Raw genomic sequence first — 20,443 nt, forward strand, 5'->3', positions numbered from 1 at the left:
TTTGGGCACCCAGGGGGCAGTGCCCCCCTGTGCACAGGTGACAGTGACACATTTCGGGCACACAGGATGTACAGGTGACACAGTGACACATTTTGGGCACGCAGGGGGCAGTGCCCTCACCCGTAGGTGACACAGTGACACATTTTGGGCACCCAGGGGGCAGTGCCCCCCTGTGCACAGGTGACAGTGACACATTTCGGGCACACAGGATGCACAGGTGACACATTTCGGGCACCCGGGGGGCAGTGCCCCGGTGCCACCAGGGCCACACTCACCGCTGACATCCAGGTTGTACTTGGCCACCACGCTGCCCATGGAGCTGGTGGCCGTGCACACGTAGGTGCCGCTGTCGCTCTTGTTGAGGAAGGGGAAGATGAGCACGCTGTCGGAGCTGAGCTGCAGCGGAGCGTCGCTGCCCTCCTTCTCCCAGAGGAATTCCTGCGGGCTGGGCACAAAACCAGGCCTTGGGCCTTCCTTGTCCTGCCCTCCTGGGCAGCTCTGGGTTAATGCCATGGGGTCTTTTATAGGGTGGGGAAGGTAAAATCCTATAGGAATGGGATGGGATCAACTGATACCTTGGGGTTTTGCTGTTCTGATTCCTTGGGGTTTTCTGTTGTGTTTTTCTGTTCAGCTTTATATTAATGTTACTGGGATTTTTCACAGGGTGGGGAAGACAAAATCCTATAGGAACAGGATGGGGATAAACTGATACTTTGGGGTTTCAGGTTTTCTGTTTAGCTTTACATTAATGTTACTGGGATCCTTTTACAGGGTGGGGAAGATAAAATCCTACAGGAATAGGATAGGGATAAACTGATACCTTGGGGTTTTTCTGTTCTGATTCCATGGGGTTTTCTGTTGTGTTTTTCTGTTCAGCTTTATATTAATGTTACTGGGATCTTTTCATAGGGTGGGGAAGATAAAATCCTATAGGAACAGGATGGGCATAAACAGATTCCTTGGTTTAAGATTTTCTGTTCTGGTTTTCTGATTAGCTTTATATTAATTCCACTGGGATCTTTTCACAGGGTGGGGAAGACTAAATCCTATAGGAATGGGATGGGGTCAACTGATTCCTCAGAGTTTTTCTGACCAGCTTTATATTAATGTTACTAGGATTGTTTCACAGGATGGGGAAGATAAAATCCTATAGGAATGGGAGATGGGGACAAACAGATGCCTTGGGGTTTTTCTGTTTTGATACCCTGGGGTTATTCTGTTGTGTTGAAGTTTTTCTGTTTAGCTTTCTATTAATGTTATCGGATCTTTTTACAGGGTGAGGAGGCAAAACCCTACAGGAACGGGATGGGGTAAACTGATTCCTTGGGGTTTAAGTTTTTTGGTTTAGCTATAAAATAATTTTATTGGGATCTTTTCATAGGGTGGGGAAGACAAAATCCTATAGAATGGGAAGGGGTAAACTGATTCTTTGGGGTTTTTCTGATCAGCTTCATAGTAATGTTACTGGGATCTTTTCACAGGGTGGGGAAGACAAAATCCTATAGGAATGGGATGGGGTCAACTGATTCCTTAGGGTTTTTCTGTTCATCTTTATATTAATGTTACTGGGATCTTTTCACAGGGTGGGTAAAACAAAACAATCCTATAGGAATGGGATGGGGATAAACTGACACCTTGGAGTTTAAGTTTTTCTATTTTTCTGTACAGCTTTATATTAATTCACTTGGATCTTTTTACAGGGTGGGGAAATAAAATCCTATAGGAATGGGATGAGGATAAATTGATACCTTAGGTTTAAGTTTTTCTGTTTAACTTTATATTCATGTCACTGGGATCTTTTTATAGGGTGGGGAAGATAAAATCCTACAGGAATGGGATGGGGATAAACTGATTCCTTGGGGTTTTTCTGTTCTGATACCTTGGGGTTTTTCTGCTCTGGTTTTCTGTTCAGCTTTATATTAATGTCACTGGGATCTTTTCACAGGGTGGGGAAGATAAAACAATCCTATAGAAACAGGGTGGGGATAAACTGATTCCTTGGCGTTTTTCTGTTGTGTTTTTCTGTACAGCTTTATATTCATGTCACTGGGATCTTTTTATAGGATGGGGAAGACAAAATCCTATAGGAATGGGATGAGGAAAAATTGATACCTTAGGTTTAAGTTTTTCTGTTTAACTTTATATTAATGTCACTGGGATCTTTTTATAGGGTGGTTAAGACAAAACAATCCTATAGGTACAGGATGGGCAAAAACTGATACCTTGGGGTTTTTCTGTTCTGTTTTTCTGCTTAGTTTTATATTAATGTTACTGGGATCTTTTCACAGGGTGGGGAAGATAAAATCCTATAGGAATAGGATGGAGATAAACTGATACCCTGGGTTGTAAGTTTTTCTATTTTTCTGCTTAGTTTTATATTAATGTCACTGGGATCTTTTTATAGGGTGGGGAAGATAAAATCCTACAGGAATGGGATGGGGATGAACTGATTCCTTGGGGTTTTTCTGTTCTGATATCTTGGGGTTTTTCTGTTCTGGTTTTCTGTTCAGCTTTATATTAATGTCACTGGGATCTTTTCACAAGGTGGTTAAAACAAAACAATCCTATAGGAATGGGATGGGGATAAACGGATTCCTTGGGTTTTAAGTTTTTCTATTTTTCTGTATAGCTTTATATTAATGTCACTAAGATCTTTTTATAGGGTGGAGAAATAAAATCTTATAAGAATGGGATGAGGATAAATTGATACCTTAGGTTTAAGTTTTTCTGTTTAACTTTATATTCATGTCACTGGGATCTTTTTATAGGGTGGTTAAGACAAAACAATCCTATAGGTACAGGATGGGCAAAAACTGATACCTTGGGGTTTTTCTGTTCTGTTTTTCTGTTTAGCTTTATATTAATGTTACTGGGATCTTTTCACAGGGTGAGGAAGAGTAAATCCTATAGGAATGGGATGGGGATGAACTGATTCCTTGGGGTTTTTCTGATCTGGTACCTTGGGGTTTTTCTGTTGTGTTTAAGTTTTTCTGTTCTGTTTTTTTTGTTTAGTTTTATATTGATGTTACTGGGATCTTTTCACAGGGTGGTTAAAACAAAAGAATCCTATAGGAACAGGATGGGCATAAATTGATTCCTTGGGATTAAGTTTTTCTGCTCTGTTTTTCTGTTCAGCTTTGTATTAATGGTATTGGGATCTTTTTATCAGATAGGGAAGACAAAATCCTATAGGAATGGTATGGGGTCAACTGATTCCTTGGTGTTTTTCTGCTCTGTTTTTCTGTTTAGTTTTATATTAATGGTACTGGGATCTTTTCACAGGGTGGGGAAGAAAGAATCCTACAGGAATGGGATGGGGATGATTCCTTAGAGTTTCAGTTTTTCTGTTCAGCTTTGTATTAAGTGTTCCTAGGATCTTTTCACAAAACAATCCCATTCTAGCTGGAGACTCAAGGCAAATCTCTTCAAATTTCAGGCCCAAATCATAAACCAGGTGAAAAGAGGCAAGCAAGGAGGATGAAACTTCATCATTTGAAGCTATTAACTGGACAATTAACTCCTATATGCAAATAAACTAAAACAAAACTTATCAACTAGACTAAAACTTATAAACCAGACTAAAACTTATTAAAATGTGAGATGTCATGACCAGGCCCCTCTTTTGCTTCCATCCTGGGGCCATCTGGACAGTGCCAGGGTGTGGCTTTTGATGACAATTCAATAAAAATTCACTTTATTCCTCTTAAATCCATCCAGTTCCAGCTCCTTGAGGCTGTCCCAGGACACAAAAGGGGAAATGTTTAATTTAGGCACGAGCCAGGATGGATCTGCTGCTCCAGGAGAGGACAGGGAGCTCCCATGGAACCCCCAGGACAGGGACACCCCAAACCCAGCCAGCACCTCCTGGGGTGGGATGTGGCACCTGGAGAGGGAGGGGAGGCCCTGAGGAGGAGGAGGGAGGTGAGGAAGGCCTTACATGGGGTTGCCCTGCCCGTCACATTGCAGCTGCAGCTTCTCCCCCTCGCGTGGGTACTGCGGGTGAGGCTCGATCTTCGCCGTGGGCTTGTCTGGAAAAGGGGGAGAGGAACAGAGGGGTGAGGGCCTGGCACCCCAAATCCTGCCCTGGCACCCCAAATCCTGCCCTGGAACCCCAAATCCTGCCCTGGCACCCCAAATCCTGCTCTTGGCACCCCAAATCCTGCCCTGGCACCCCAAATCCTGTCCTGGCACCCCAAATCCTCCACCTGGGATCCTAAATCCTGCCCTGGCACCCCAAATCTTGCTCCTGGAACCCCAAATCCTGCCCCTGGAACCCCAAATCCTGCCCTGGCACCCCAAATCTTGCTCCTGGAACCCCAAATCCTGCCCTGGCACCACAAATCCTGCCCTGGCACCCCAAATCCTGCCCCTGGAACCCCAAATCCTCCACCAGGCACCCCAAATCCTGCCCTGGCACCACAAATCCTGCCCTGGCACCCCAAATCCTGCCCTGGCACCCCAAATCCTCCACCAGGCACCCCAAATCCTGCCCTGGCACCCCAAATCTTGCTCCTGGAACCCCAAATCCTGCCCTGGCACCCCAAATCCTGCCCTGGCACCCCAAATCCTGCCCTGGAACCCCAAATCCTGCCCTGGAACCCCAAATCCTGCTCCTGGCACCCCAAATCCTGCCCTGGAACCCCAAATTCTGTCCTGGAACCCCAAATTCTGTCCTGGCAGCCCAAATCCTGCCCTGGAACCCCAAATCCTCCACCAGGCACCCCAAATCCTGCCCTGGAACCCCAAATCCTGCCCTGGCACCCCAAATCCTGCCCTGGAACCCCAAATCCTCCACCAGGCACCCCAAATCCTGCCCTGGCACCCCAAATCCTGCCCTGGAACCCCAAATCCTGCCCTGGAACCCCAAATCCTCCACCAGGCACCCCAAATCCTGCCCTGGCACCCCAAATCCTGCCCCTGGAACCCCAAATCCTGCCCTGGCACCCCAAATCCTGCCCTGGAACCCCAAATCCTGCCCTGGCACCCCAAATCCTGCCCCTGGAACCCCAAATCCTGCCCTGGAACCCCAAATCCTGCACCTGGAACCCCAAATCCTGCCCTGGCACCCCAAATCCTGCCCTGGAACCCCAAATCCTCCACCTGGCACCCCAAATTCTGTCCTGGAACCCCAAATCCTGCTCCTGGAACCCCAAATCCTCCACCTGGGATCCTAAATCCTGCCCCTGGAACCCCAAATCTTGCCCTGGAACCCCAAATCCTGCCCCTGGAACCCCAAATCCTCCACCTGGGATCCTAAATCCTGCACCTGGCACCCCAAATCCTTTCCCTGGCAACCCAAATCCTGCCCTGGCACCCCAAATCCTGCCCTGGCACCCCAAATACTGCACCTGGGATCCTAAATCCTGCGCCTGGCACCCCACATCCTGCACCTGCCATCTCAAATTCTGTCCTGGAACCCCAAATCCTGCACCTGGAACCCCAAATCCTGCTCATGGCACCACAAATCCTGCCCTAGTATCCCAAATCCTGTCCTGACACCCCACTCCTGCACCTGGGATCCCAAATACTGCACCTGACACATCAAATTCTGCCCTGGAACCCCAAATCCTCCATCAGGCACCCCAAATCCTGCACCTGGGATTCCAAAACCTTCCCCTAGCACCCCAAATCCTGCCCTGGAACCCCAAATCCTGTGCAGGGATCCCAAATCCTGCCCCAGGCATCCCAAGTCTTGCCCTGAAACCCCAAATCCTGCCCCTGGCACCCCAAATCCTGAACCTGCCATCACAAATTCTGCCCTGGAACCCCAAATCCTTTCCCTGGAAGCCCAAATCCTGCCCTGATACCCCAAATCCTGCCCCTGGCATCCCAAATCCTGCCCCTGGCATCCCAAATCCTGCCCCTGGCATCCCAAATCCCGCCCCTGGCACCCCAAATCCCACCCCTGGGCAAGTTCTGGGTGTGCAGAGCTGAGGGGTGACAACACTCAGGGGTAGGGGCAGCACTCAGGGGGTGCTCCCATGTCCCCCACCCCATCAGCAGCACAGGGAACAGGGACAGGGGAACGGGGACAGGAGTGGGAAGTGGAGCAGGGAAAACCCCTGGGAGATGGGGACAAGCAGGATTTGGGGACAGGAGTGGGAAATGGAGGAGGGACAAACCCCTGGGAGATGGGGACAAGAAGGATTTGGGGACAGGATTGAGGGAAATGGAGGAGGGACAAACCCCTGGGAGATGGGGACAAGCAGGATTTGGGACAGGGGTGGGAAGCTGAGGGTGTGCGTGTCACCATGCAGGGGCAGCGTCACCGTGCCCCGTGTGTGACAAGACCGCGATGTCCGCGTGTCCCTGAGCACCCCAGGCCACCTGTGTGGTGTCCCCTGAACGTCCAGCCCAGCCCAAACGTCCCCCCCACGTACAGTGGACCTGCAGCTTCTGCGTGGTGGATCTCTCTGCGTTCTGCAGGGACTCGTGGTCCACGGTGCAGGTGACCTCGACCTCGTTGTCCTCCTTGGTGACACGGAACTCCACCCTGCTGGTCACCGTGAAGGTTTTGCCATTGGGGTCCTCCACCACCTCGGTGCCCGAGTCTGTGGGGACAGGGGACAGTGACAGATGGCACACTGAGCAGGGGACAGCCCTGCCTGGGGGAAGGGGCAAAAATAGAAATTTCCACGGAAGGGTTTGAGCTGCAGCCACAGGAGAAGCTTGGATTGATGTAAATATTGTACAAATGTTATTGTGGTTGTATTATAATTAAATTATAATAGTATTATAACTGTATTATAATTGCATCATCACTGTATTATAATTGGATTATAGCTGTATTACGAGTGTATTATAACTGTATTATAATTGCATTATAACTGTATTATAAATGTGTTATAAATGTATTATAACTGCATTATTATGATTGTAACAATACAATACACTGACATTAAGCAGAAAAATCACAGATTAGTTAGAAAGTTGTATTAGTTCAGAAGGTAATATATAATATAATATAATATAATATAATATAATATAATATAATATAATATAATATAATATAATATATAATTATTATATATTCTATATTATATAACTATATATTGTTATATATTATACAATTAATATTATAGAACATAATATTATATATAACAATATTATATAATTATACTTTATGATTTTATATTATCTTATATATTATATATATAATGATGTATATATATTTTATATATATAAAAATATATTTTATCTATTATATATATACAATAGTATAATTATATATTACCTCCTAACAAACAAACCTGTGACTGCCCTCGCCCTATAACCAAACACCCCCTAAAACCCCCCAACGCTGCCATTCACCCATCCCCAAATCACTCCCACACTGAAATCAGCTCCATTCCCACAGCTCCAACGCCCCCTGTCCCCCCGCGCGCTCCCCCCGCGGTGTCCCCAAGCTGTCCCCAGCCCCGGACAGCGCCACCCACCCTTGATGTCCCTGTTGCCCTTCCTCCAGCGCAGCTGCGCCGCGGGTTTGCTGCCGGACGAGCGGCAGATGAGCCGCGCCACCTTCTCCTCATCGATGGGCTGCTCGTGGCCGAAGATCTGGGGCTTCTGGGGGATTCCTGGAGGAGGAGACAAAAAAAACCCCACAAATCTGAGCTGGCAGTGCCACCGCGAGGTGCGACACGCACGCAGGTGATGGGATCTGGGAGCTGCTGATGGGGGCTGTGGAATCCTTTCCTTAGGGAAATCCTACCCTTGGCATCCCAAATCCTGCCCCTGGAACCCCAAATCCTGCCCTGGAACCCCAAATCCTGCTCCTGGAACCCCAAACCCTGCACCTGGAACCCCAAACCCTGCACCTGGAACCCCAAATCCTGTCCCTGGAACCCCAAATCCTGCCCTGGAACCCCAAACCCTGCACCTGGTATCCCAAATCCTGTCCCTGGAACCCCAAATCCTGCCCCTGGAACCCCAAATCCTGCTCCTGGAACCCCAAATCCTGCCGCCCTGGAACCCCAAATCCTGCCCCTGGAACCCCAAACCCTGCACCTGGTATCCCAAATCCTGTCCCTGGAACCCCAAATCCTGCCCTGGAACCCCAAACCCTGCACTTGGTATTCCAAAACCTTCTCCTGGCATCCCAAATCCTTCCCTTGGCATCTCAAATCCTGCTCTGGCACCCCAAATCCTGCTCCTGGTATCCCAAATCCTGCACCTGCAACCCCAAATCCTGCCCTGGCATGCCAAATCTTGCCCCTGGCACTCCAAATCCTACACCTGGAACCCCAAAACCCTGCACCTGGTACTCCAAAACCTTCCCCTGGCACTGGGAAATCTTTTAGCCAGGGTGGCACAGTCTGAACTTTAGGCACAGCCTGGACTTTAGGGACAGAGGGAAATCTTTTAGCCAGGATGGCACAGTCTGGACTTTAGGGAAAAAGGGAAATGTTTCAGCAAATTGGCAAAGTCTGGACTTTAGGGACAATCTGGACTTCAGGTACAGTGAGAAATCTTTTAGCCAGGGAGCACAGTCTGGACTTCAGGGACAGTTTGGACTTTAGGAAAAGAGGGAAATCTTTTAGCCAAGGTGGCACAGCCCATATTTCAGGCACAGTGGGCAATCTTTTAGCCAGGGTGGCACAGTCTGGACTTTAGGGAAAAAGGGAAATGTTTCAGCCAACGTGGCACAGTCTGGACTTTAGGGACAGTGAGAAATCTTTCAGCAAGGGTGACACAGTCGGGGTTTTAGGCACAGTGGGCAATCTTTCATCAAGAGTGGCACATGTAGGGCTGTCCCCATGTCCTACCCAGCACGGTGACCAGGGCCTTGGCTGTCCTCACGGGCATGGTGAAGATGGAGCAGGTGTACTCGCCCTCGTCGGCCAGCACCACGTCACTGATGCTGATGGTCAGCTCGTTGGGGGTGGATCTCTCCAGCTGGATCCTGTTATCCCGCAGGGCTGGGGACAAAAGGGACAGTGGGCTCAGTGCCACCACCCCAGCTGAGTGCCACCACCCCAGCCACCACCCCAAGCTCAGTGCGACCGCCCCAGCCCAGCGCCACCACCCCAATCACCACCCCAGCCCAGTGCCACCACCCCAGCCAAGTGCCACCATCCCAGCCCAGTGCCACCATCCCAATCACCACCCCAGCTCAGTGCCACCACCCCAATCACCATCCCAGCTCAGTGCCACCATCCCAGCCCAGTGCCATCACCCCAGCCCAGTGCCATCACCCCAATCACCACCCCAGCCCAGTGCCACCATCCCAGCCCAGTGCCATCACCCCAGCCCAGTGCCATCACCCCAGCCCAGTGCCATCACCCCAATCACCACCCCAGCCCAGTGCCATCACCCCAGCCCAGTGCCATCACCCCAATCACCACCCCAGCCCAGTGCCACCATCCCAGCCCAGTGCCACCACCCCAATCACCACCCCAGCCCAGTGCCACCACCCCAGCCCAGTGCCATCACCCCAATCACCACCCCAGCCCAGTGCCACCATCCCAGCCCAGTGCCACCACCCCAAGCTCAGTGCGACCGCCCCAGCCCAGTGCCACCATCCCAGCCCAGTGCCACCACCCCAGCCCAGTGCCACCACCCCAATCACCACCCCAAGCTCAGTGCCACCACCCCAGCCCAGTGCCACCACCCCAATCACCACCCCAGCCCAGTGCCATCACCTCAGCTCAGAGCCACCATCCCAGCCCAGTGCCACCATCCCAAGCTCAGTGCCACCACCCCAGCTCAGTGCGACCGCCCCAGCCCAGTGCCACCACCCCAATCACCACCTCAGCCCAGTGTCACCATCCCAATCACCACCTCAGCCCAGTGCCACCACCCCAAGCTCAGTGCCACCACCCCAGCCAGCAGCAGCTCCCAGGGTGGTAGCATTGGGTTTTACCTCCTTTTTCCCCAACTGTGGGGTTTTATTTCATTTTTCCCCAACTGTGGGGTTTTACCTCTAGTCAGGATTTTACCTCATTTTCCCCAACTGTGGGATTTTACCTGGAGTTGGGATTTTACCTCATTTTTCCTCAACTTTGCAGTTTTACCTCCTTTCTCCCCAGCTGTGAGGTTTTACCTGGAGTTGGGGTTTTACCCCATTTTCCCCAATTTTGAAGGTTTTCCTCCTTTTTCCCCAGCTCCAGGGTTTTACCTCCAGTTGGGGTTTTACCCCATTTATCCCAAACTGTGAGATTTTACCTCATTTTTCCCCAACTCTGGGGTTTTACCTCGAGTTGGGATTTGACCTCATTTTTCCCTGACTTTGGGATTTTTACCTCATTTTCCCCAACTGTGGGATTTTACCTCGAGTTGGGATTTGACCTAATTTTTCCCCAGCTGTGGGATTTTTACCCCATTTTTCCCCAACTTTGAGGTTTTACCTCCTTTTTTGCCAGCTCTGGGGCTTTACCTCCAGTTGGGGTTTTACCCCATTTTCCCCAAACTGTGGGATTTTACCTCATTTTTCCCCAACTCTAGGGTTTTACCTCATTTTCCCCCAACTGTGGGGTTTTACCTTCAGTTGGGGTTTTACCTCTTTCCCCAAATGTGAGGTTTTATATAATTTTTCCCAGCTTTGGGGTTTTATTTCATTTTTTCCCAACTGTGGGGTTTTACCTCGAGTTGGGATTTTACCTCATTTTCCCCAGACTGTGGGATTTTACCCCATTTTCCCCAAACTGTGGGGTTTTACCCCATTTTTCCCCAGACTGTGGGGTTTTACCCCATTTTTCCCCAACTGTGGGGTTTTACCCAATTTTTCCCAAACTGTGGGGTTTTACCCCATTTTCCCGCAAACTGTGGGATTTGACCCCATTTTTCCCCAAACTGTGGGGTTTTACCTCATTTTTCCCCAAACTGTGGGATTTTACCCCATTTATCCCCAACTGTGGGATTTTACCTCATTTTTCCCCAACTGTGGGGTTTTACCCCATTTTCCCCCAAACTGTGGGATTTTACCCCATTTATCCCCAAACTGTGGGATTTTACCCCATTTTCCCCAACTGTGGGGTTTTACCCCATTTTCCCCCAAACTGTGGGGTTTTACCCCATTTTCCCCAAACTGTGGGATTTTACCCCATTTTTCCCCAAACTGTGGGATTTTACCCCATTTATCCCCAAACTGTGGGATTTTACCCAATTTTTCCCCAACTGTGGGGTTTTACCCCATTTTTTCCCAACTTTCAGGTTTTACCCCATTTTCCCTCAAACTGTGGGATTTTACCCCATTTTTCCCCAACTGTGGGGTTTTACCCCATTTTTTCCCAACTTTCAGGTTTTACCTCCCTTTTCCCCAAACTGTGGGATTTTACCCCATTTTTCCCCAAACTGTGGGATTTTACCCCATTTATCCCCAAACTGTGGGATTTTACCCCATTTTCCCCAACTGTGGGGTTTTACCCCATTTTCCCCCAAACTGTGGGGTTTTACCCCATTTTCCCCAAACTGTGGGATTTTACCCCATTTTTCCCCAAACTGTGGGATTTTACCCCATTTATCCCCAAACTGTGGGATTTTACCCAATTTTTCCCCAACTGTGGGGTTTTACCCCATTTTTTCCCAACTTTCAGGTTTTACCCCATTTTCCCTCAAACTGTGGGATTTTACCCCATTTTTCCCCAACTGTGGGGTTTTACCCCATTTTTTCCCAACTTTCAGGTTTTACCTCCCTTTTCCCCAAACTGTGGGATTTTACCCCATTTTTCCCCAAACTGTGGGATTTTACCCCATTTTCCCCAAACTATGAGATTTTACCCCATTTTTCCCCAAACTGTGGGATTTTACCCCATTTTCCCCCAAACTGTGGGGTTTTACCCCATTTTTCCCCAAACTGTGGGGTTTTACCCCATTTTTCCCCAAACTGTGGGGTTTTACCCCATTTATCCCCAACTGTGGGATTTTACCCCATTTTCCCCCAAACTGTGGGGTTTTACCCCATTTTTCCCCAAACTGTGGGGTTTTACCCCATTTTTCCCCAAACTGTGGGGTTTTACCCCATTTATCCCCAAACTGTGGGATTTTACCTCATTTTCCCCAGCTGTGGGATTTTACCCCATTTTCCCCAAACTATGAGATTTTACCCAATTTTTCCCCAAACTGTGGCATTTTACCCCATTTTCCCCCAAACTATGAGATTTTACCCAATTTTTCCCCAAACTTTGGGGTTTTACCCCATTTATCCCCAACTGTGGGATTTTTCCCCATTTTTCCCCAAACTGTGGGATTTTACCCCATTTTCCCCAAACTGTGGGATTTTACCCCATTTTCCCCAAACTATGAGATTTTACCCCATTTTTCCCCAGACTGTGGGGTTTTACCCCATTTTTCCCCAGCCGTGGGATTTTACCCCATTTTTCCCCAAACTTTGGGGTTTTACCTCCTTTTTCACCAGCTCCGGGGTTTTGCCTCATTTTTCCCCAACTGTGGGATTTTACCCCATTTTCCCCAAACTGTGGGATTTTACCTCATTTTCCCCAGCTGTGGGATTTTACCCCATTTTCCCCAAACTATGAGATTTTACCCAATTTTTCCCCAAACTGTGGCATTTTACCCCATTTTCCCCCAAACTGTGGGATTTTACCCCATTTTTCCCCAAACTATGAGATTTTACCCCATTTTTCCCCAAACTTTGGGGTTTTACCCCATTTTTCCCCAGACTGTGGGGTTTTACCCCATTTTTCCCCAGCCGTGGGATTTTACCCCATTTTTCCCCAAACTTTGGGGTTTTACCTCCTTTTTCACCAGCTCCGGGGTTTTGCCTCATTTTTCCCCAGCTGTGGGATTTTATCCCATTTCCCCCCAAACTGTGGGGTTTTACCCCATTTTTCCCCAAACTATGAGATTTTACCCCATTTTTCCCCAAACTGTGGGGTTTTACCCCATTTATCCCCAAACTGTGGGATTTTACCTCATTTTCCCCAGCTGTGGGATTTTACCCCATTTTCCCCAAACTATGAGATTTTACCCAATTTTTCCCCAAACTGTGGCATTTTACCCCATTTTCCCCCAAACTATGAGATTTTACCCAATTTTTCCCCAAACTTTGGGGTTTTACCCCATTTATCCCCAACTGTGGGATTTTTCCCCATTTTTCCCCAAACTGTGGGATTTTACCCCATTTTCCCCAAACTGTGGGATTTTACCCCATTTTCCCCAAACTATGAGATTTTACCCCATTTTTCCCCAGACTGTGGGGTTTTACCCCATTTTTCCCCAGCCGTGGGATTTTACCCCATTTTTCCCCAAACTTTGGGGTTTTACCTCCTTTTTCACCAGCTCCGGGGTTTTGCCTCATTTTTCCCCAACTGTGGGATTTTACCCCATTTTCCCCAAACTGTGGGATTTTACCTCATTTTCCCCAGCTGTGGGATTTTACCCCATTTTCCCCAAACTATGAGATTTTACCCAATTTTTCCCCAAACTGTGGCATTTTACCCCATTTTCCCCCAAACTGTGGGATTTTACCCCATTTTTCCCCAAACTATGAGATTTTACCCCATTTTTCCCCAAACTTTGGGGTTTTACCCCATTTTTCCCCAGACTGTGGGGTTTTACCCCATTTCCCCCCAGCTTTAGGGTTTTACCTCGTTTCTCCCCGAAGTACAGGGTCTGCTGGGCAGGGTTGGACCACTGCAGCGAGGAATCATCGGGATCCTCCACCTGGCACTTGAGCACCACCGTGCCCCCGGCCACCACGGTCTCGTCCGACGTCGTGGGCTGGCTCTCTGCACGAGGAGAAGGACAATTCCTGGTGTCACCTCCCTCCAGAGCATCCCAGGGGACAGCGCTGTCCCCAAAAGCCGCCTGAGCACAGCTCTGTGGTGTCGTCTGCAGGGATGGTCCCAAAAACCAGGGGGGTTTTGCCTCATTCCTGAGCTGGGATGGGTCCTGCCACCCCCCACCTGCAGCACCCGTGGGGACAGGGGACACTGCTGTCCCCAAGGCAGCTCCCAGGGACAGGAGCACGGCCCCAGAGCTGCTGGAGGATCCTGCCACGAGCAGATCCCTGCAGAGCATCCCAAAATTGGGCAGTGAGGATGGAACTGGGGATGGGGATGAAGGGTGAATCCCAGCTTGAGGCTTCTCTGGAAGTCCCGGCCAGGGAGGGACTCATGGAATGGGCTGGGTTGAAGAGACCTAAATGTCACCCAGTGCCACCCTTGCCATGGCAGGGACACTTTCCACTGTCCCAGGGTGCTCCAGGCCCTGCCTGGGATGCAGCAGGAGAAGCTGGCACTGCCTGGTGGCATCTGGGGAGGGACTGACCCTGGCACTCCCTGCCAGGCACTCCTGGGATGCTCCATTCACCACCTCCATCCCTGCACAGGCACCCCCAGCCCAGGGAGTGCCACCTGTGGGTGCCACTGTCCCCCTCCCAGTGCCACCCCTAAGGGCAAGTGTCACATTCACATTTGCTGGAAAAAACCCTTTGCCCAGGATTCTTCTCCTGGGAGGCTGAGAAGCCTCAGAGAAAAAGGAAAACAAGAATTATCTGATTTGCTTCTCCTGTGTTTGGCTGCTTTGGAATGTGTTTGGACATTGCTCACCAACAGGTGATTGTTTCATTGGTTTCATGTGAATTGTTTTGACTTAATGACCAATCACAGCCAAGCTGTGCCAGGACTCTGAAGAGAGTCACGAGATTTCCTTATTATTTTTTAGCATTCAGGAAGCATCCTTTCTGTATTCTTTAATATGGTATAGTTTAGTATTCTAAACTATAATATAGTATTAGGGAGATATATATATATATATGCATGCCTAATATACAGTATTATATAATATAGTATTAAAAAGTAATATATATAATATAGCATTATATAATGATTATTATATAGTATTATATAATATATATAATAGTATTATATAATATATATAATATCATATATAATCATATATAATATGATACTATATGACATATATATTGTATAATGATAATATATAATATATAATATATAATATATAATATATAATATATAATATATAATATATAATACAGTATAATCTAATATAGTATAATATAGTGTAATGTAATATGATATGATATATAATATACTATAATATAATATAATAATATATAATATAATAATATATTATATAGTATTATAAAGTCATAAATACAATATAGTATTATAATATATACAATATACAATATACAATATTATAATATATATAATATACAATATACAATATATTATATATTATTTATAATTATATATTATATACAATAGCATTATATAGTACCACACAATACTGTTACATTAGTCTAATACTATTACACAGTGCTGTATATAATACTATTATATACTATTATAAAATAATAAATCAGCCTTCTGAGAACATGGAGTCAGGTTCATCATTGCTCCCTGCCATGAGGGTCCCTGCAGATGGAGCAGGCAAGGACGTGCTCCTGTCCCTCCCCTGGCTGTTCCTTCAGCTCCTCCTCCTCTCCTTCCTCCCTTGGAGCAGCCCAAGGGCAGGGAGAGCAGCTCCAGGATCAGATAACCCCCCCAGCCCAAGGACAGCTATTTTTGGGAAGCTGCCGTGCCAGGGACAGGGGGGACGTGGCACAATCCCCCGGCCCAGCAAATGGAAACACCTGAATTTCCTCGTTCTGCACACACAAGGTGAAAAGAAATTTCTCCTTGTGCTGCCATCACAAACTCCTCAAAGCTCAGGAAGGAGGTTTTGGAGGAGGGCAGCACAAGGTTGTTGGCCTTGCCTGTTAAAACCCAGAAAGGCTGGGCTGGAAGCAGCCAAGGACGGAATTTTTAGGAAGGAAATCCCCATTTATATAGGACTTAATTTTTGATTTATTTATGATTTATTCCTTCCTTTGGAAAGGAATTCCTCTTTGCCAACGGTGGGCAGGCCCTGGCACAGCTGTGGCTGCCCCTGGATCCCTGGCAGTGCCCAAGGCCAGGCTGGAGCCACCTGGGACAGTGGGAAGCGTCCCTGCCATGGCAGGGGTGGCACTGGGTGACATTTAGGTCACTCCAACCCAACCCATTGTGGCATTCCCCGAGCCCCTCCCTGGCCAGGATTTCCAGAGAAGCCTCAAACTGGGATTAAAACCATTCCCAGGGTCCCTTCATGGCCAGGATCATCCAGTGCCAGCCTTGCCATGCCCTGCTCAGCCTGGCCTTGGGCACTGCCAGGGGTGGAGCAGTCACAGCTGCTCTGGGCACCCTGGGCCAGGGCCTGCCCACCCTGGGAAAGAGGGAATTCTTTACCAAAGGAAGGAATGAATGAATAAATAAATAAATAAATAAATAAATAAATAAATAAATAAATCCTTAATAGATAGCTAAATAAATAAATAAATATGTGTATATATATAGAGAGAGATATTAAAAAATTAGATATATGTAATAAATAAGTAATATAATTATAAAAGTACATTTAATAATAAAAATAAAATAATATAATATAAATAAAATAATATAATATAAATAACAATATTTGTATAAACAAATAAATAATAAAAATAAAAATATAAAATATCACTATACAAAAATTTTAAAATTAATAATAAAAATCTTTTCATAAATAAAAATAATAATATAAATAACAAAATAGAAATATAATATATTTCCAATAAATCAATAAAAATAATAATGGATAAATCCAAATCAATCAATCCAAGCCAGCAGCACCAGCCTGACCCCAGCCCAGGGGTCTCAGAGCAGGGACTGTCCCCTGGTGCCACCCCTGTGCAGCCAAGGCTGGGCAGGGCTGGCACCTCGAGCTGTGCCAGGTGCTGCACACACCGGGAGCATCCGCCCTGCCCGTGCCAGCCCGGGCTGTGCCACCTGCCAGGGCTGGCACTGCCCCTGCCTCCTCCTGCCACTGCCACGGCCTGGGGGCTGCAGGGACCCCTCAGGGCTCCCTCGAGCCCCTGCTCAGGGAAATGGAGCAGTTATTTTCAGGGGAAATGATTTTGGTTTTAATTTTTACTTTTTAAAATATATATATCATATATATTTTTATATATTTTAATAGATATTTTATATACATTCTATATTCTATATAATTCTATATTATATATATATTATATATTTTTAAATATAAATTTATTAATATATATTATTATTATATATAAATATATATTTTATATAAATTTATTATATATAATTATATATATTTCTATATATTATAGATATTATATATACTATATATTTTAATAGATATCTATTATACTATTTTATATAGATTTTATATATATAAAATATACATTTTATCTGCATATAAAATATATTTTAATATATTTTATATTTTTAGTCTTTTAATATATATTTTTGTTTATTATATTCTAAATATATTTTAATACATATTTTATTAGATATTTTTATATATTCTATATTTTATAGATTTTAATAGATATTTTATATACATATTTAATATATTTTATAGATTTTATATATATTTCTATATAAATATATATGTGTTTATGTATCAATATATATTTTATATTTTTATATTTATATATGTTATATTTTTAAAATATATTTTCAATGCATATTTTAATATATATTTTATATATATTTTTCTATCTTTTTATATATTATATACTTTTTTTTTTAATAAGGGGGGACATTCTTTCCAGGTGAGGCCTCCTGGCAGCCTGGGCACACTGCCACCCCTCCCTGGCACCATCAGAGGGACCACACCTGGCACAGGAGAGCTCAGATCCAGCCCAGGATCCAGAGCAAGACAGAAAACCCCAAAACCACCCCAAAAATTCTCTGTGTGGGGCCCAGAGCTGCTGCCCGTGTTTGTTTGTGCAGCAGAGCCAGGGAAAACCTGGAGCTCCAGAAAAATCAATATTTCATTAATTAGGGCTGGGCACGCTGGCAGAGGGGCTGCGCTCGTGAGGGGGAACGGGGGAGGAAAATGGTGGAGGGAAAGGGTGGAGGGAAAGGTGGAGGGAAAGGATGGAGGGAAAGGATGGAGGGAAAGGGATGGAGGGAAGGGATGGAGGGAAGGGATGGAGGGAAAGGGTGGAGGGAAAGGGTGGAGGGAAGGGATGGAGGGAAAGGGTGGAGGGAAAGAGTGGAGGGAAAGGATGGAGGGAAAGGATGTAAGGAAAGGGTGGAGGGAAAGGGTGGAGGGAAAAGATGGAGGGAAAGGGTGGAGGGAAAGGGTGGAGGGAAGGGATGGAGGGAAGGGATGGAGGGAAAGGGTGGAGGGAAGGGATGGAGGGAAGGGATGGAGGGAAAGGATGGAGGGAATGGATGGAGGGAAGGGATGGAGGGAAAGGGTGGAGGGGAAGGGTGGAGGGAAAGGGTGGAGGGGAAGGGTGGAGGGAAAGGGTGGAGGGGAAGGATTCAGGGAAAGGATGTCAACATCTCTGCTGCTCCTGGAGGCCAGTGTGACTGTCCCCATCCCATAGTGACTGTCCCCATCCAGCCATGAGTGTCCCCATCCAAGAGCGACTGTCCCCATCCTACAAGGACTGTCCCCATCCCACAGTGACTGTCCCCATCCAAATATCATGGTCTCCATCCAGCAGGGACTGTCCCCATCCAGAAATGACTGTCCCAATCCTGCAGTGACTGTCCCCATCCAAAAATAAGTGTCCCCATCCAGCAGAGACTGTCCCCATCCAGAAGTGGCGGTTCCCATCCAAAAATGTGTCCCCATCCAGAAATTACTGTGCCCATCCCACAGTGACTGTCCCTATCCAAACATGAGTGTCCCCATCCTGCAGTGACTGTCCCCATCCAAACATGAGTGTCCCTATCCAAACATGAGTGTCCCCATCCTGCAGTGACTGTCCCCATCCAAACATGAGTGTCCCCATCCAAGAGCGACCGTCCTCATCCTACAAGGACTGTCCCCATCCCACAGTGACTGTCCCCATCCAAATATAAGTTTCTCCATCCAACAGGGACTGTCCCCAGCCAGAAATGAGAGTCCTTATCCAGCAGTGACTGTCCCCAAATCTCTGCAGCTCTGGGCCTCCAGCCCCACGATGCTCCCAACCAGGAAAAATTGATTTTCTGCATCCCAGGAATTCTGCACCACAGCCACGGTGCTGCCTGCCCGGAGCAGCTTCACTGCTAGAGATCAATAATGAAAAGTTTGATTTCACCTGGAGCACCCTCAGGAAGCAGGGACAGAGGCTGGGAAGAGCCCAGCAGACGTGGGGGACGAGACTGGAGCTGCAGGAGCCTCTCCAAGGAATGTCCTCCCCATCCCAGCTTTTTTCCAGGCTGGGAAAGCATCTCTGGAGCAGAAATAACCCCAGGGAAAACCACCCACTGCTCCAAGCCCTCCAACGCCTCTGGTTCACAGTCATGGCCCAAAAATGTTTCTCATTTCCCTCCCTCATTCTCAAAAAAACAATTTCTTATTTCCCTCCTTCTTTCCCAAAATTCCCCTCCTTCCTTCCCAAAAAACCCCTCTTCATTTCCCAAAATTTCCCTCCTTCCTTCCTTCCCAAAAAACCCTTCTTCATTTCCCAAAATTTCCCTCCTTCTTTCCCAAAAAAACCCCCTCCTTCTTTCCCATTTACTCTGTGTTTATCATCACAAAGATCCAATTCATCCCCTTGGGCACAGATGTTTTCGAAGGCTCCTTTTTCTCCTCTCCAGGGACTTTGTGTTCCAGGAATTCCCTCCTCAGCTCCATCCCCACTTTCTCTGCGTGGATCCTTGCAGGAATCAGCCCTGGCAGGGAGGGAATTTTGAATTCTGGTGGATCCAGAATCAGCCCTGGCAGGGTGGAAATTTTGAACTCACATAAATCCATGAAGGAATCAGCCCTGGCAGGGAGGGAATTTTGAATTCTGGTGGATCCATGAAGGAATCAGCCCTGGCAGGGAGGGAATTTTGAATTCTGGTGGATCCTTGCAGGAATCAGCCCTGGCAGGGAGGGAATTTTGAATTCTGGTGGATCCTTGCAGGAATCAGCCCTGGCAGGGAGGGAATTTTGAACTCATATAAATCCATGAAGGAATCAGCCCTGGCAAGGAGGGAATTTTGAATTCTGGTGGATCCATGAAGGAATCGGCCCTGGCAGGGAGGGAATTTTGAACTCAAATAAATCCATGAAGGAATCAGCCCTGGCAGGGAGGGAATTTTGAACTCATATAAATCCATGAAGGAATCAGCCCTGGCAGGGAGGGAATTTTGAATTCTGGTGGATCCTTGCAGGAATCAGCCCTGGCAGGGAGGGAATTTTGAATTCTGGTGGATCCTTGCAGGAATCAGCCCTGGCAGGGAGGGAATTTTGAATTCTGGTGGATCCTTGCAGGAATCAGCCCTGGCAGGGGGGGAATTTTGAACTCCTGTGAATCCTTGCAGGAATCAGCCCTGGCAGGGAGGGAATTTTGAACTCACATAAATCCATGAAGGAATCAGCCCTGGCAGGGAGGGAATTTTGAACTCACATAAATCCATGAAGGAATCAGCCCTGGCAGGGAGGGAATTTTGAACTCACAGATCAGCAAACCTCAGACATCTGCTGTGCACATCCCTTT

At 47.1% G+C, this 20,443-nt stretch overlaps 1 protein-coding gene across 2 annotated transcripts in view; it reads right to left on the reverse strand.

Annotated features, from left to right (window-relative positions):
- The window catches only part of CADM3 (cell adhesion molecule 3), a 37,238-nt gene that overhangs the window by 7,911 nt on the left and 8,884 nt on the right, over positions 1–20,443 (reverse strand). For both annotated transcript variants that reach the window (XR_010785198.1, XM_066568291.1), the window contains exons 2-7: positions 13,545–13,685; positions 8,763–8,915; positions 7,437–7,574; positions 6,381–6,551; positions 3,938–4,028; positions 276–445 (exon numbers count right to left, since the gene is read on the reverse strand). Coding sequence is in view for 1 of the 2 variants with exons in the window: in XM_066568291.1 (XP_066424388.1) it covers positions 276–445; positions 3,938–4,028; positions 6,381–6,551; positions 7,437–7,574; positions 8,763–8,915; positions 13,545–13,685 (864 nt within the window). In the remaining variant the exon portion in view is untranslated. The remainder of the gene's footprint in view (positions 1–275; positions 446–3,937; positions 4,029–6,380; positions 6,552–7,436; positions 7,575–8,762; positions 8,916–13,544; positions 13,686–20,443) is intronic.

The sequence above is a fragment of the Molothrus aeneus genome, chromosome 31 (assembly GCF_037042795.1).
Source record: "Molothrus aeneus isolate 106 chromosome 31, BPBGC_Maene_1.0, whole genome shotgun sequence".
In the NCBI taxonomy this organism is placed as follows: domain Eukaryota; kingdom Metazoa; phylum Chordata; class Aves; order Passeriformes; family Icteridae; genus Molothrus; species Molothrus aeneus.